The sequence below is a fragment of the Notamacropus eugenii genome, chromosome 1 (genome assembly GCF_028372415.1).
Source record: "Notamacropus eugenii isolate mMacEug1 chromosome 1, mMacEug1.pri_v2, whole genome shotgun sequence".
Taxonomy (NCBI): Eukaryota; Metazoa; Chordata; class Mammalia; order Diprotodontia; family Macropodidae; genus Notamacropus; species Notamacropus eugenii.
In genome coordinates this window covers 414,615,333-414,632,437 of record NC_092872.1, presented here as the reverse complement: position 1 = coordinate 414,632,437, position 17,105 = coordinate 414,615,333, and the positions used below count along the sequence as shown (strand labels likewise).

Genomic DNA, 17,105 nt, shown 5'->3' with positions numbered 1-17,105 from the left:
GTCTGAGGACACATTTAAATTCTGGTCCAGCTCTCTCTCTCCACTGCGCCACCTAGCTGTCTGTAATAGAAAGGACACACAGGCATTATCTGGAATAAATGATGAGACATGGGAAAACAAAGTCTGTGAAGTTTGTCCTTCAGTTGTCCTGAAAGAACTAGAAAACCAGAGATTAAAGCCTTTGTTCTATATGTTAGTATTGTGAAGCACTGTGGAGCAGCTAAAAGAGGACCAGACATGGAGCTGGAAGATCTGGGGCCACATCTTGGCTGTGCCTTGTACCAGCTGCGTATTGCCGGCAGGCCGGAAATTTCATTGTACCTCAATTTCCTCATCTGTCACAAATCCCTGCCCTGGCTACCTGACAGGTCACTAGGAAAATCAAGTAAGTAATGAATGCTACTGTGATACAGACATGTAAAGTTTTATCAGCAGAGCAGCATCCAGCTCTCCAAGGTCAAGAGGTAGAATTCAAAAGTCCTATTTGATAAGCATTTATTAAAAACCTACTATGTGCACTGTGCTGGGAATACAAAGACAAAAAACACCACCCTCAAAAAGTTTATCTCTCACTGGGGAAAGTTAATATTTACACAGAGAATGGGTACAAAATAGTCTGAAGAGTGAATTAACTTCCCAGGGTCTTTGTCCCCCTCAGTACTCCCCAAGCCCAACTGCAGCCCACCCTCCTCCCCCAGGCATCTCTTCAGTTGTCTCAGAGTTGTTCTCTTTCCCCTTCATCCCCTAAAGGCAAATCTGTCCATTTAAGTCCAGCTCATTGTTTACTCTGAAGTCTCTGGGATCCACTCCCTCCTCCCCTTCCCCAGGGTCTCCACTCTAGTTCAGGACTTATCACCACACATACAAGAGTCTCTTGAAAGGTTTCCCTGCTTCCAGGCACCTCCCTCCATTGTCAAACTGCCCATCATGACTCTCTAACAAGAAGTTTCCTTACTGTTCCCCAAAAATACCATGCTCATTTCTGTTCCTGCACTTCTGCTCATACCCCGCTTGCCTAGGATGACCTCTTCTTTTGTATTACAATTATTTTTATCAGACACTTACTAGCTGTGTGACCTCGGAACAAATCACTATTTGCCTCAGTTTCCACATCTGTAAAATGGGTATAACAATAGCTCCTATCTCCCAAGGTTGCTGTGAGGATTAAATACTTGTAAAGTGTTTGGTGCAGTGCCTGGCCTATACGAAGTGCTATAAATGTTATATAAATGTGAGCTATCATCCTCATCATCATTATTAGTGTCCATGTCTACAGAGCTCCTTTAAAATACTTGGTTGTTGTACAGAATTGAATTTCAAACCCTTCCAGTCTCACCTCCTCCATTCTTCACTATCACCTCACTGTGCATACCCCATTCCCCAGCACATGATCATATTCTGGGAGGCTGGGACTTCACAATTCATCATGCGTTAGCCTGGTTTCCTGGAGGAAGCATCCTGAGGATAGACATGTCTTCTATTTTTTTGTATCCACCACAAACTGATAAATACTACTTGATGACCTGAAGGTTGGACCGCAGGTAATCCACTTCTGCCCTGAGCCTTAGTCCCTCCACTTCTATAAAACAATAAAACAGATTCCCTCAAATACTTTGTCATTTATACACTAACCAATGCTGAGAATGTAAAGTAGAAGTCTTTCAGAGTATAAAAGAGACAGGACCTACATAATAATAATAACTATTCTTTAAGATTTAATAAAGTGCTTTTTTTTTTTTCCCACAAAAACCCTGTGAGGTAGGCTGAGCAAGTATTATCACTCTCATTTCACAGATGGGAAAACTGAGCCTCAGAGAGGTTAAGTGACTTGCCAGGCTCAAACAGCTACTAAACAGCAGAGCATGGATCCACACTCAAAGGAATCTAAGCATCCTGGTTGGTACCAGGTTGGTAGGCTTTGGCCTTGATGGTGCCAGTCTCTTATCTCTCTTAGGACCCTGGAAACCTCCTGGACAGGGCCTTCTGTCCCCAGAAATCACGTCAAGAATTTGACAAATCTTCTTTCTTTCCAGAAACAGTTCAAGTTGGCCCAGGAAGGAAGCCTGAGCAGTGTATACCATTTGCTTTTAAAATGCTGGGCTGCCAATCAACTGTCCTCTTTCTTAAGAAATTTCTGCAAGGCCAACTCCAGTCTACCATCCCTTCTTAAAAAAGTGACAACCTTGAGAGAGAAGAGCAGGAGCACTTTCCATCTACTCCTTCCCCCAGGTAGAGGACAGCACTGGTCTCCAGGATGTCTTTGGAAGCTTCATACTGGGCCTGAGGGTACAGTGAAGGCCAGGTTGACTTGAGGAGATACCCTGATTCTGGTAACCTAAATCCCCTCAACACAGTGTGTGCTTTCGACTCCCTCAGTCTGGCTTTTCACCATGGAAGACACAAGAAGGGTCTCCCAGAACCAGGGAGTGTTACATGACGTCAAGAGGAGTCTACGGACAGCCCCAGCAGGAGCATCACTGAGTTAATAGGAAAGTGAGGCTGAAAATCCCAAACTCAAATGTTTATTAAGCACCTATCATGTGCATGTACCTGTCCTGGGCACAAGGTCAGAAAAGGCCAAAAGGCAGCAAGTGCCTCCTGCAGAGGAAAGAGGCCAGATATAACAAACCCATGGAGTCAAAGATTCTGCACCCCAGCCTCTTTCCAATCTCCAATCTCTTTCTACTGCCCATAGGGCAGGGATAACAACTGAGTGTTTGGTCCAAGAGTACTTATAGACCTTTACGTCAGGTTGTGTCAGTCTCCAGAAGAAGCACAGCTAAGTAGCTGAGCCAAAGTGGCTCAGATCTCCTCCCATCACTTGATTCTGGGCCACATCTAAGTGGGTGCTGGGTCCTAAAGCATACCTTAGCTTCAGCCCTGCCCACTGAAGGTCTTCCCTCCAGCAGTAACAAAGCTCTCCTGGGGCCAGACACCAGCCAAGCAGATTGAGGTGGTGCTAGCCATGGTACCCTCAGTCAAACGCACACCAGGGTGTGTCAGCTGCATCACAGTCCAGTGCAATGTTGAGAACTGTGCAGGGTGCTCCGGCTACTGACACCAGGGTACGAGAATCAAGATGGTAACGGACACTGTTCAGCCCCCCTTCCCGGTCCAGCTTGAACTGTTCCTAGGAAAAAAGAGGAGTTGCTCAAATTCTTGACCTGGATCACAGGAGCCCTACCAAGACTCTCCCAGTGTCCTAAGGGTTCTGAGATACTAGAACCATGCAAGGTGAGAACAGTGAGAGCTGAAAAGGGTAGCACTAGGGTCTTAGGGGAAGGACCTGCTTCCTTCCTTGAGTCCAAGAGGGTCCAGGTTTTATGGTCAAGAGAAGGGAAAATTAGCTCTGCTTTGGAAGCAGTATAATGGGAAAATGCCAGATTTGGAATCAGTGGACTCAGGTTAACAACTAGCACGGCTATTTACTATCTGTGAGACCTTCAAAAGTCAAATGATCTTTCTGGGCCTCAGTTTCTCATGTGTAAAATGATGAAGAAGGAGGTTGGAGAAGATGATCTCTAAGACTTCTTCCAGCTCTAAGAGCCTATGTGCTGTAAGTGAGAAGCAAAAGGTACAGAAAGTCATCTGGGCCCCTCTTTGGTCGTGTGTGGGGGTCTCTTCCAAGAAGCTTCCTCCCGCACCCAAACCCCCCACCCTGATAATATCTCTCCTCTTCAGGAAGCCAGAGTACCTGCTTCTGAGCTGCAATGCGTTTCTGGTCTCTCTTCCGCCAGGCAGGATCATGTAGGTGGCGGAATGTTTTATACCCAGTTTTAATTCCTGAAGGACGGAAAAGCTAGAGAAAACCAAGACAGAGCAATTTCAAATTTAGCTCCTCTCCCACTTCCTGAAACCCTGTCCTAGACGATGGGCATGATATTAGTGTAGTAGGAAGGGCAATGGCCTTGGAAGCAGGCAGTGTGGTGGAGGGGAAAGAGCACTGACTAAATGCGGACAGCCAGAGAAGGCGAGTGACCTGGGGCAATCACAGCCTGAAGCTTGGTTCTCTCCTCTCTAAAATTAGTGTGACTGAAGTAGGTCCTCTCCAAAGGGCCTTCCCAGCTTTAACTCCTATGATCGTGTGATCATAGCTGTCAAGGGACACCTCTACTGCTTGGTAGGGAGGGGCTCCTGGACAACTCAACTAACCTCCATGGGCCTCGTCTTTATCTTTAAGGTGGAAATATCAAAATACTAGCTACCTCCAAGGGTTACTGTGAGCAAAATCATATGGGAGTCATTGTTACAATCATTATATCACTTTGCTCTCATAAATAATATTTCACTAGATCAATTGGACAAAAGTCCAGAGAAGGGGTAAGGCAGGGATCCCCACCAAAGAACAGAACACTGAAATCAAGAAGGACCTTCAAGGTCATCTAATCCAACTGCAATCAAGGAGCATATGTGATCAGTTCAAAGTCACACAGCTAGGAGTGACCCCTAGCCTCTCAATTTTTTCTTAACCAGGCAAATATCTCCAAGGAAAGATGGGGTATGCTAGATGAGGGCAAAAACAAGGCCTCAGGCCAGCAGCGCTTTGCTGAGGATACTGACCAGGGAATAAGAAAGCCTGGACTTTAGCAATATTACCTGGAGACCGGCTCCTTTAATGCGCCGGTAAAACTCGTCATCTTCCCGGCCCCAGCCCCAGAAGCGATTGGACATCCCGTTGCACTAACAGAAACAAAATGGTATCACTCAGCTTGATCTTCCTTGCTTTCCTGACTACAGCCCTGGTCTTCCTCCCTAGCCCAAGGAGTACTTAAAACCTTGCACACTGGGAATCTCCAAGTTGTCTACTAGCCCCCCATCTCCCAGGTTCCTAAGTATCACAGCCAGTTTCTGCTAAGGGAATGACTTATCTCTCCACCTGCCTCCCCGGTGAAGGGCCCAGGCCTCACCAACTGGTAATGCTGCTTGGTGAGAAGCAGAATGCCACCCACGTAGGTCTTGTAGTGATAGAGAGGATGCAGCTCTGGGGAGGCCACATGGAAGGGCCCTGTCTCGGGAAAGCTGTAGTCCAGCTCCTCATTGAGGGGCAGCAGGTCCACGTCATGCATAGCTATGTAGTCAGTGCTGTTACCACTCTCCAGGAAGCCCACATTGATCAGTGATGCCCGGTTAAACCTTCCAGGGGACAGGAGGTTATATGAGCAGCTACAAATTGGGCAGTTGCTTGGGAAGGGAGGGGTATTGAGGAGCACAAGAGAACTTTGTAGTTTTCAGGGTGCTTTGACGTTCATTATTTTATTTAGTCCTTCTGACAATCCCAACAGAGAGGTGAGACAAGGTTTATCATCCCTATTTAAGCTGATAAGAAGAAACCAGTTAAAGGAGGTTAGTGACTTGCCCAAGGTCACAGAATCAGTAAGTTAATAGGATCATAGGCTTTAGAGCTATTAGGGGCCTTAAGGATCCAACCTGAGAACACTGATGCCAGGAAGGGACCTGTAAGACTATCTAGTCCAATCCACTTGTTTTATAGATGAGGAAACTGAGTCCCAGGAAGGTTAAGGGACTTGCCTAAGGCTAAAAGAGTACCAAGTTCTAGAGCCAGGATTTAATTCCCAGTCTCCTAACTCTATATCTAATTTTCCCCACTACACTGGCAGAGCTAGGCCTTCCTAGGACATCAGGCTGCCTCTCCCATCTCCCCCTGTGAGCCTCTGAATGGCTCTTGGAGGTGGTCAGCAGCAGGGACCTAGCCCAGGTCAGACCTGGGGAGCAATATAAGCCCAGAGAAAGATCTGAGGAAATTGACATGCAAACAAAGACCACTGTAGCCAGAAATAGAAGGCCACTGCTAAGTCAGCCTGGAAAGTTCTTTCCTCTACTTTCATCTCCCTTTCTCTGTTCCCACACCTTCCCCACAGGGCAGAGGGACCAGCCTGGTCATTCTACCTGAAGTGATCCACTTGGTTGAGCACAAAAATGTGGTGTCGGATCTTTTTCTTGTTCAGGAAGTGGTGCATGTGGGGCACGAAGACCAGGAGTTCCTCAAAGCGTTCACGGAATGGCACCAGCACTGCCAGGCGGTGGGGTGCCCAAGAGGAGTCCTCCTCCAAAGAGACTGGAGGTTCATAGGGGCAGGTCTTTGGAGGGTTGACTAGCTCTTGCCCCTGCCCTGCCTGGCTCATGTCACCTGAGCAACTGAGCTGCAGCCAGAGCAAGGAGAGGAAGGCCAGGAACAGACAGGCAAAGAAGAGCTGGAACACACTGTACTTCCGAGGCAGGAAAGACCTGGATGAGGAGTAAAGGCTAGAGTCAGGGAAAATGTGGCTGAGCAGAACAATCGGGGCTCCAGAGGTGGGGATGGAAACCTACTGAACCTAGAGCCTGGGCTTCTCCAACCTCATGCATCAGCACTACCAGTGCCAGCTTTCCTGCTCTATGGGCACCAGCTACAGGAAGATGCCTGAAACTCCCCTTAGTAACACACGCTTACTCAGGAAGCTTTGGAAGGTTAGTGCAAAACAGCTTCAAATACTTTTGCTCATGCTCTTCCTCCAGCCCAGAACACCCATGTGAATTCTACCTATCCTTTAAGACACAACTCTCAAAGGTTACCACCTTCATATGTCTTCTCTAAACATCCCAGCTCATCATGAGCTCTCTCTTCTCTTAACTCTGATTGTACCAAAGAATCTACCTCAAATCTAGCCCGTCTTTTCCCATGGGTCCCCAAATGGTCCAGGCACTTATCATGTCTTGCTTAAATGATTATGATGGCCTCCTAATCATCGAGTCTTTCTTACTCCACTCCATTCTGTACATGATGCCATCTAAAGTCTCAACTGTCATTCTCTTGATGAAAATCCTTCAGTGATTCCCAAATGTCAAAGGGCCAAACTCTTTAAACTAGGATTCAAATCTCTCCATGAACTGGTCTCATTTTACCTTTCCATTGTTGTCTCCCACTATCCTAGCCACATGCTCTCTCACTTCCACAGAGTGTCTGGCATAACTTCCACCTAGACTACATTTCAACTTGTCAAAATACATCCCTTCCTTCAAAGCCTTCCTCAGAGAGATCTTCCCTGATTTCCTGCAGCTAGAAATGATCTTGCTATTCATTCTCTGAAATCCCACAGCACAGGCATGTCTCTTTTGACACTTGTCTGCTGAATATCAGCCCCAGGAGCTCCTTTGGGCTCCTCAAACTCAGTATAAACTGAGTACAAACTCAATATAAAACAACCCATTGTCTTCTTTTCCCAAAAACTTACTCATCCTTCAACTTGTTTTCTCTGTCATGCAGTTTAAAAAGTTTAGTCATGTTTAACTTTTCCCAATCCCTTATATCTAATCAGCTGGCAAGTCTCATTGGTTCTACCACCAAAACAACTCTCCTATCTGGTACCTCCTTTCTGATCCCAGAGCAACTATCCTAGTTCAAGGTCTCATTACCTCTCTCTTAGAGTACTAGGAGAAGAACCTCCAGATTGTTCTCCCAGCGTTCTATGCATTCCCTCAGCTTCTTAATGCACTCCTTCATCATGTCACCAATCAATTTAAAACCCTGAGGTGGCTTCCCATTGTCTACCAAATAAAATATCAACAGGACATTCCCCCTTTCATATTCTTACTCTAGCCTTCTAGCCTTATCTCATACTCCTGAATCCTCTATACATAAATTCTAGGTTCTCTAAGCTCTAGCCAACCAGGAAAATAATTTATTTCTCAGCACTACTACTTCTTATCTAAAACGCTCTCATCTCTGTGCTTTTGCTCAAGGACTTCCTTCATCTGTTAAAATTCTTTTCTTCAAGGTCCCATTCAGGTATTACATCCTCCATGAATTTTTCTCTGATCCCAGTTTAGAGTGATCCCTCTCTCTCCTTAAATTCCTCAAACCACTTTGCGTGGATCTCTCTCTTATGTCCTTGTTATTTGGATGTGTTCCCCCACACAACTATAAGTAATCTGAAAGCAGAGACTATGTTTTGTCTCAAATCCTGTGTGTCCCAGACAGTCCTTTGTACAGTAGGCTCTCTCCAAAGTTACTAATGATCTCCTAGTCACCAAATCCAAAAGCCTTTTCTCCATCCTCATTCTCCTTGGCCTCTCTGTAATCTTTGATGCTCTTACTCACTCTCCCCTTCTAGGTACTCTCCTTTAGATTTTCAGGACACTCTCGTTCCTGGTTCTCCTCCTACCTACTTAACCACTCCTTCTGTGTCTCCTTTGCTGAACCCTCCACTGGATCACACCCTCAAACTGTAGGTGTCTCTCTGGGCACTATTCTTGGTCCTCTTCTCTTGTCTCTCTTCCCTTTGTAATCTCAACAGCTCCCAAGGATTTAATTACCATCTTCATATTGATGATTCTCAAATCTACCTTTCCTGCCTCAATCTCTCAGCTGACGTTCAAGCTCACATCTCCAACTGTCTTTCATACATCTTGAACTGGATGTCTAATATATATCTTAAACTCAGTTATAGCCAAAAGAGAATTCATTATCTTTTCCCCTAAATTCCCACCCCACCCTTCCTACCTTCCCTATTTCTGCACAGGGAAACACCATTCTTCCAATCCCTCAAGTTTTCAACCTAGGATTCATCCTAGATTCCTCATTATCTCTTACCACCTCTACCCCCTGTATCCAAGCTGTTGCCAAGGATTGTCAATTTCACCTTTGCATCATTTCCCAAATATGGTCCCTTCCCTACTTTGACTCTGTCCCCACTCTGGCACAGGCCTTCACACCTTGACTGATGTAATAGCCTGGTGGAAGTCTGCCAGCCTCAGGTCTCTCCCCACTCCAACCCATCCTCTATTCAGTCACTGAAGTGATTTTCCTAAAGTGCAGGTGTGATCATCATCTATTCAATAAACTCCAGTGGCTTCCTACTGTCTCTAGGAGCAAATACAATACTTTGTCATTCAAAGCCCTTTATAACATAGCCCCCTCCTGCCTTTCCAGTCTTCTTATACCTTATCCCCTTACCAGTGACACTGGTCTCCCGGTTGTTCCATTTCTTGGCTCTGGACATTCTCTCTAGTTGACCTCCATGCCTGGAATGATCTTCCTCCTTACTCTGACTTCCTGTAAGTCCCAACCGAAATTCTATCTTCTACAGAAAGCCTTCATCAATCCCTCTTAATTCTAGTGCCTTCCGTCTGATAATTGTTTCCTATTTATCTGGCAGATAGCTTGCTTTGTATATATGGTATGCATGTTGTCCTCTCCCCCATGGATTGTAAGCTCCTTAAGGACAGGGACTGTTTTGTGTCTCTTTTTGTAACCTGTGCTTAGCACATAGTTGGTGCTTAATAAATGTTTGCTGAATTGAAGAAGCATTTATTAGATGTGCACTGAATTAAACTATTTAATTCTGCCATGTATCATGGATCTTATTTTTCCCTCACATAAACACACAATTATGACTAATTTGATGGAAGTGGACAGAAACACTCATCATTATTTTAGTACTTCTCCTTTCACAGGTGAACAGCTTGGGTGCTGAAAAGGGCAAAAAGAGAACTTTTGTGTATGAAACTGAACAAACCCAAGTTTGAAGAAACATAGTTTTAAGACAACCATGAAGTAGAGACAGATTGTTCTGGGGAATAGATAGATTCAGATGGCTGTACCTGAGGGGAGAGAAATGCCTGAGGCCACAGGAAACTATGATCCTTCAGCTCATTGACATGTGGCTGTTTTTAAAATCTAGAAGGTTCTAACTCACAAAGTAGTAAGTCAAATGATTGTTTGGAGACTATGGCATGATTAGAGAAGAACTACTGGATTCAGAATGAACAGAAAGGCAGATTTCATGTTTTATCTCCTAAGGAAAAGAGGAGTCACTGACCACCAGGAGGCTCTGATTGGAAGCATTAGAGGAAATTAAGAAGGCTGTAGTATTCAAAGAAACCAGCTGTAAGGAACTGAGCTAAGAAGCCAGCAGAATCGGCTGACAGGAAGGCTTCAACTGCCTTGCTGGGAGCCTGCAGATTGGAAGAGAGGCACTGTTCTGTGACTTTGCTAAAGTAAGTGCTGGGAGCTAGCTGGCTGTAAAAAAGTTAGAATCTGCTCCAATCTGAGCTATTGCCCTCACCATCTACAGCTTGAAAAATGTGAAATCACAGAGATGCCTGGTTGCCCTCTATAACCAGTTCAGATTTAAAAGGGTAAAAGCAAGGTGAAAGAATAGAGTAGGTTTGATTAGCTGAAAGCAGAATGAAACACAAAGAATCTTGTGAATGAAGAGTTTGCTAGGTTTCTCTGCATTGTCCAGAGAGCTTTATTTTGGGGAGGAAAGGGAATAAGCATTCATATAGTGCCAACTATGTACCAGGACTGTGCTAACAATTTTTTTTTCTACAAATATTATCTCATTTGATTCTCACAACAACCTTACATAGTAGGTGCTGTTACCATCCTAGTTTTATAGTTGAAGACACCGAGGCAAATAGAGGTTAAGTGACTTGCTCAGGGTCACATAGCTACTACGTGCCTGAGGCTGAATTTGAACTCAGGGCAACCTAACTGCAGAACCAGTGCACTATCCACTGAACCACTAGATACCTGCTGCTTTGCTGGAAGAAAAGGCTAGGAGGTTCCTGGACAAAGCAAAATTCCCTGTAATTTGAAGATCTGAGAAGCCTGGAAGTTCTCTAGATTAGGGGAAATACTTGCCACTAAAATAGCATATTCCTTTCCCAGTCCCCTGTTAAGGGTTACTGTAAATTAGATCTTGTCACTGCCAAGAGCAGAAAAGGAGTGGATGTGTGCAGTAGAAGAGCAGCAAAGAACAGGGGAGTAGCAAATGGTGGAATGGTGGGCCCATCCATGGGAACTCAAGGACAGGTTGGAGTAAGTGATCCAGCACAGAGAGTACGAGGCAGGGGGATCTACTGCTACATTTACATAGTCCTAAAAGATATACTGTAGATACACAGGGAATTTTTGTATAAAGGCAGAAAATAGAGAAAAAACAAGGTGATGTAGGAAAGAATATTATCAAAATCTCTAAAGTTCAAAACAAGCCAAGGCCAGTGGAGAACACTACAGACAAGGAAGGTGTGAGATCACTGCTTGGGGAGGATGGGATAATAATAACAGAGAAAAGATAAGTTATTTAAGTTTTATTTTGCTTTTATCTTCTTTTCCAAAGAAAATAAATTTTGCATTGTAAGAGTAAAAATATAAATATGTAATAGGAAGCTGAAATTCAAAATAAGTAAGGAGATAATAAAGAGGTATTTAACTTCCCTTGAGTCTAAGTCTCCAGGCCCTGACAAATATCTTAGCATATAGAAAAAAACAAAAACAAAACTCTTAAATATGACTGCTGATCCACTGCACTCACTGTAAATGATCTCTGAAAGATCATGCAGACAGGGGAGATGTGGCAGGATTGCAGAAAAACAGACTTCTCAACTTTTCAAAAAAGGGGAGAAATTGTAGTCTGCAAACTATGGGCAGATAAGCTTAACTTTGATTCCTGGAAAAAATGTAGAACTTATCATCAAAGATATTAATTAATAGATATGTAGAAAAGGAAACTCCTCACAAAGAGTCAGAATGGCTTCATCAAGAACACGTCATCCCAGACTAATCTCACATCCTTTTCGACAAGTTTACTAGATTGGCAGTTCAGTGGAATGATACGGATTCAGTTGACCTAGACTTTAACAAAGTGCTCGACAAAATCTCTTGAGGTATCCTTGTGGATGAAATGGATAAATGTGGGCTGAATAACAGTAAAATGAGATGGATTCAGAAGCAGCTCAATGGTTAGAGACTGAATTGTTATTAATGGTTTGATGTCAGCATGGAAGGTTTCTAGTGAAATGCTCCAGGGACCTGTCCTTGTCCTGATAGTATTTAACATTCTAATCAATGACTTGGATCGAGGTATAGATCCCAGGCAGACAACTTAGCTAACAAAAGTTAAATCCAAAAGAGATTTCAACAAACTAGAACCCTGGGACAAATCTAATGAGGAAGTTGGGTTGGAAGACCAAAAAGGTCCCTTCCATTGATAATCCTATGGTCTTAAGGCAAAATTTAGCAAGGATAAGTGTAAAATATTATACTCAGATTAAAAAAATTACTTCCCCAAAGCAAAATGGGGAAACCATGACTAGGAAGAAGTTCTGACCTGAAACAGATCTGAGGGTCTTAGTGGACAAAAATGTCAGTGTGAGTCCCTGGTGTGTGACACAGAAGTAAAAAAAAAAAAAAAATCCAATGGGACCTTAGGCTCTATTTAAAAAGCACAGTCTATACAATGAGGGAGGTGCTGGTCCTGCCAGATCCTTCCCTGGTTAGACCACATCTGGACCGCTGTGTTTGGTTCAAAGTGACACATTCTTGGAAGGATGCTGACAAACGGAAGATTGTTCAGGAGGGCAATCAGATCGTCAAAGAATCTGATATCATATATCATATAATAAGAAGTCCAGCTGAGGGAACTGACAACATTTAGCCTAAAAAAGAGATTCTCTTCCAATCTTGAGATTCTGGGATTCTACTAGGGGTTAAGGACCTTGCAAATATTCAATTATTTGCTCTACTTAATTAAATTTTCATTGTAGCATTAGGAGCACATAGTTCAGCTCCTAATAATTCCCTTATTGTTTCCTGTCTCTGTCTTCCCAGACAGATTATAAATTGCTTGTCAGAGACTGCATCATAAAATTTAGAGCTGGAAGGGACCTTACAGATAAGGAAACTGAGGCCCAGAGTAGGGAAAGGGACTTGCCCAAGGTCACCTAGATAGCAAATAGAAGAGTTAGATTTCAAACCTAGGTCTTCTTGCCTCCAAATTGTACGTTCTTTCCACCCCTATACTTATCCAACTAGGTACCTAGAATAGTAATACGTATATAATTAGAATTTGATATTAAGATCTAGTGATTGACAGATCTTTCAAGGATAAAGGCGGTTCTCCCTGCTACTCCCACTTTAATACATAATTAAATATCTCATATTTATATAATGCTAAAGTTTATAATGTACTTTACATACATTATCTCATTTGATTCTCAAAACAACCCTACAATGTAGATCCTATCACCACCCCTGTTTAAAGATGAGGAGCTGAAGGTCAGAGAGGTTATGTGACTTGTCCAGATGTACATAGCTAATAAAGACTGAAGATGATATGAATCTAGACTTTCCCAACTTCAAGTCTGTGGGTCTAATCTCAATGCCAGTCACCTTTAAGATAAGCCAATACTGGTTCTAACTAGATTCCTCCTCTCTTACAAGCCAAATCAACTGTAAATCTTCCCCATAGGCACAGCTAACTACGTGGAAACCTGTAGCCCCTAACGCAAAGAGTGAGGCTTCACCACATGCAATCTAGGGAAAGGCCAAGCAATGGCCCCTGGAAGGAGACACTGACTTACCCCCTACCATCTGGCAGAGCTGGCCTCCAACAGGGAGGAGCATATGCAGGTCCTGAATGTTGCCTAGGAAGGTTGAAATTTCTAGATAATCTCCTCAGCACTCGAGGCTCTTTCTGGGAGCAGGGAGGGGGTAGAGGAGAGGTACAGAGAAGCCTTCCCCACCTTTGGGTGGAAAGAAGCAAGCAGCTGTTTGTTAAACAGAACACAGCTCACTTATCTTGGAGCTCAAGGGCACCAGGCAAGCTAAAACACTGCTGAGCTACCCACCCTAATATATCCCTAATTCTAGGACCATAAACCTCCTGGGTACTTCCCTTACTAAGGGCTCGAGTAAGCTACAGAGACTTGTAAGAACTGTGAAGGCCACTAGAAATCATTTAGTCTAACCCTCTCATTCTGCTGGTGAAAAAACGGACAAGTTCCTCAATTACCTGAGTCTGTGACCAAGAGCAACTGTCCCAGACCCAAAATGTGCGGACTTTCCTGCAACTTCAGAGAAGTAGGAAGGGAAAAGAACAAGTAAAACATCCCTCTGTTCCTCCATCTCCTTCCCGCAGGGATGCCAGAGGCCTGGAAGGGTGAGAGGAGATCAAGGCAGGAGAGTAGGGACTCCTAACGCTCCACGGGATCTCACCGTGGGGGTCTCTCAGCCAGGCAAAGTGCTGTTTGCCGGTAGGGGCTTTCAGTTTTAAGCCCCTACATGATGACTTTCACAAAGTTCCCACCTTTAAGGAAGGCAAGTGGTAAGCCAGGCACTCAGGAAAAACAAATCCAACTAAAGCTCTGGGATGAACGTGGTCTCAGCTCTATCCAAGGGAAGGCGAGCATCCCCACGGATCCCTCCCTGGGGGGTAGCACGATCTGGATACACTGACCAAGGGCTAGGCCGGAGTCTGCCGGGAACACAGGGGAGGGGAAAGCTAAGAGAGGGAGGCAGACATGAAGGCACACGGAGAGAGGCAGACGTGGAAACTGAGGCAGAACGGGGACACGCAAACACCGGGGAAGGGGGAGAAGAAAGAGGGGAGAGAACGGGGCACTTAGAGCCAGAGACGGACACCCCGGGACGGACACGGAGCGAGGACCGCCAGGGACCCCAGAAACAGGGGAGGCAGGGAGAGAGACAGGCAGGGCTGGGAGCTGGCAGGTGCAGACACACGGACCCCCAGGACAGACAGCCGGGCAGCGAGAGGCGCGCGATCGGACGTCACCCCCCCCGCCGCGTCCAGCCGAGTGGGCGGGTTCGGGGCGCTCACCTACTGTCCCCCCAGGGGAGCTGGGCCGCCTTCCTCCGGGAGGGGAACATCCTGGGCGGCCGTGGCGCTCGGAGGGAGGGAGGGAGGGAGGCCCCGGGTCTCCTCTTCCCGCCCCGGCCTGGCCCGGCCCCTCCAGCGCCCGCCCTCCTCGCAACCGCCGCCGCCGCCCCGCCCCCGGACTCCGCTGTCCGTGCGTCCGCCCGCGCCGGCTACCCCCGGGCTCCGGCAGAAAGGTTCCGCCCGGAAGTGGGTCCGGGAGCCACGTGGACTTCGCTGGCGTGGAACCTGGGAAGGGCCCCGGTCCGCCCCGCCCCAGGCCGGTCCCTCACTCTCGTTCTGTCGGTGAGCATCAGCTAACGCCTTCAGGGAAAGCTGGTGCCCACCCCCTGCCGCCCATCAGGGCACTGAGACCCGCACTCAGTTACCACGTGGGGCTTCCTACGGGCATTTAAAGAGAAGGGGGAGACGGGATGAATGGGGACGAGAGTCAGGGAAGCAGCGTGGGAGTTACGGAGTAGAAGACGGGCAGATCTGGCAGCAGACAGAAAGGCTTGGGAGGAGGGAGCTGGGCACTGCCAGGTCTGGGGCCAGCCTCAGCCCTGCCCCCTACACCGGCCGGGGGCGCTCCTAACCACACATGCCCGCACACGCGATGTTTGGGGAGCAGAAAGTTGTCCAGCCGGGTTACACCGTGGACGGCTTGGGTCTCTATCGCCGTGTAAATGTTTGTTAGCTGGTCCAGGACCTCGGGCAGCAGCGCTCAGGGAGGCCTGAGTGGTGGTTACTGTATCCCTTCCCGCAGAGTGTAGCCCCGTGCCCTTGTGTCTGCACACCTCCTTAGACGCGGTCCTTGGCACCCTGGAGAGGCTTCATGAGTGCCTGTGGGATTAATTTGAGAAAGCTGAAGGGGCAGAGGCATTCCAAGGAAGAAACAGAAAGAACTGAGGTGCGGAGCCCAGTTTTGCTGTGGCATACTGTATGAAGAGGAGATTAATAGGAGAGGAAGGACCCAGGCTGGAGAGGGCCTAGAATGCCAAACAAAGGCATTTTGAGTGTTTCTTATAAGCAAGGGGGAATCGTTGGAAGTTTCTGGGCAGGTGAATGAGGAACTTATTTTAGGAAGATCATAAGATCATAGATTTAGAGTTAGAGGGGACCCTATAAATCACCTCAACCCATCTTATCTTACAAATGAAGAAACTGAAATCCATAAAGGTTAAGTGACTTATCCAAGGTCACAAATATAAAATGACAGAAGTAGGATTTGAACTCGTGTCTTGTGCTTTTTCTGCTTTTCCACTCCACAATGTGGGACAGGTTGAGTGGGGACTGTAGGTAGGGACTTTAGTTAAGGAACTGTTGCAATAAGTCATACAATCAGGTGACTATAATTAAATGGAAAAACATTTATTAAGCATGTTTTATGTTCCAAGTACTGTGCTAAGGACTAGAAAGAAATACAAATAGAAAAATCAAGACTGCCTCTGCTCTCAAGGAGTTCACATTCTAATTGGATGAGATAATATAAACATGTCACCTTATCGAAGATGAAAAGGCTGTGATAAAAAGTTTCTGGTAGGCAAAATAGGAAGGCCAAGGGATCTTGAGGAACAATGATAAGGTAAGATGATCCCAACCAATAAGATAGTGAATCCTAGGGTCAGGGCTCAAGGATCTCCTGTGGAAGCGGGGATGGGAATCTCAGCAGCCAGCTGAAAATAGATGTCCAGGACCTGTTGGGAATTGGGCAACAGGGAGTGGTTAGATTGAGGGAGAGGAAAATCTGTGGTTCTCTGCCATGGTGGCAGGTGGTAGTACTGGCCCAAGGTGTTATCAGCAATATTGCACACTGAAGGGACAAGACTTGATGACTGATCAAATATGTCATAAGGGACAAGTAAGAGTCAGAGATGACACTGAAAGTTGAGAGACTGACTAGGTCACTGGGATAATGATGGCACTTTTTAATGAGACATTTCCTTTCAGCAAAACTGGGATCTCTGACCAAAACTGAAACAGATTCACACTCTCAAGAGTCACTGAATGTACTATGTATGTGTATTAGTACCTTACTCACTTTCCCAAATGAATTAGGGTTACTTTTGAGGTTTCTAGAAAATTGAGAAGGGGAACCTCTCAGATTATTGTACTCTTATTATTTCTTACCTTTAGCAGCAATTTCCTCTGAGTGATTTTGTGATAAACCAGAGAACAAGTCACATACATATAACTTAGGAATTTTAAGGTTTACCTGTCAATCAACAAGCATTTATCAAGAGCCTGATATACTAGACTTGTGGTAAGCACTGAGGATTAAAATGCATTTAAATAATACAATCCTTAAGGATATTCTTCACCTCGAATAGGTCTTAAGAAGGTTGAAGATGAGATGATACTTAAGTCTCTCTCAAATTGGGATTCCACCTGAGCAGTGTACAGGCCCATACTTTCAGAATAGCTAGTGTGAGGAAGCTAGCTAGGTCC

The 17,105-nt window shown here is 45.5% G+C and overlaps 1 protein-coding gene across 2 annotated transcripts; it reads right to left on the bottom strand.

The window, feature by feature from the left end:
• Positions 1-478: 478 nt before the first annotated feature.
• Positions 479-14,802, bottom strand: B4GALT7 (beta-1,4-galactosyltransferase 7). 2 transcript variants are annotated; one of them, XR_011972013.1, is made up of 7 exons: positions 14,622-14,802; positions 5,908-6,246; positions 4,908-5,133; positions 4,597-4,680; positions 3,695-3,799; positions 2,515-3,130; positions 479-1,751 (listed from the first exon to the last, which is right to left on the bottom strand). XR_011972013.1 is itself a non-coding variant. In XM_072631191.1 (6 exons), the coding sequence occupies exons 1-6, from the start codon at positions 14,669-14,671 to the stop codon at positions 2,975-2,977; spliced, it is 960 nt and encodes a 319-aa protein (XP_072487292.1). In that variant the 5' UTR covers positions 14,672-14,802; the 3' UTR covers positions 2,507-2,974. The 2 variants fall into 2 exon arrangements, 1 of the variants encoding a protein (XP_072487292.1); XM_072631191.1 differs by lacking the exon at positions 479-1,751 and having other exon boundaries at positions 2,507-3,130.
• Between the last annotated feature and the right edge of the window lie 2,303 nt (positions 14,803-17,105).

Coding starts and splice junctions, on each gene's coding strand:
- B4GALT7 (XM_072631191.1), bottom strand. CDS start 14,671: ATGTTCCCCTCCCGGAGGAAGGCGGCCCAGCTCCCCTGGGGGGACAGT. Junction 6,247..14,621: donor CTCCCCTGGGGGGACAGTAG/GTGAGCGCCCCG, acceptor CTCCTCATCCAG/GTCTTTCCTGCCTCGGAAGT. Junction 5,134..5,907: donor AACCAAGTGGATCACTTCAG/GTAGAATGACCA, acceptor GTCCCCTGGAAG/GTTTAACCGGGCATCACTGA.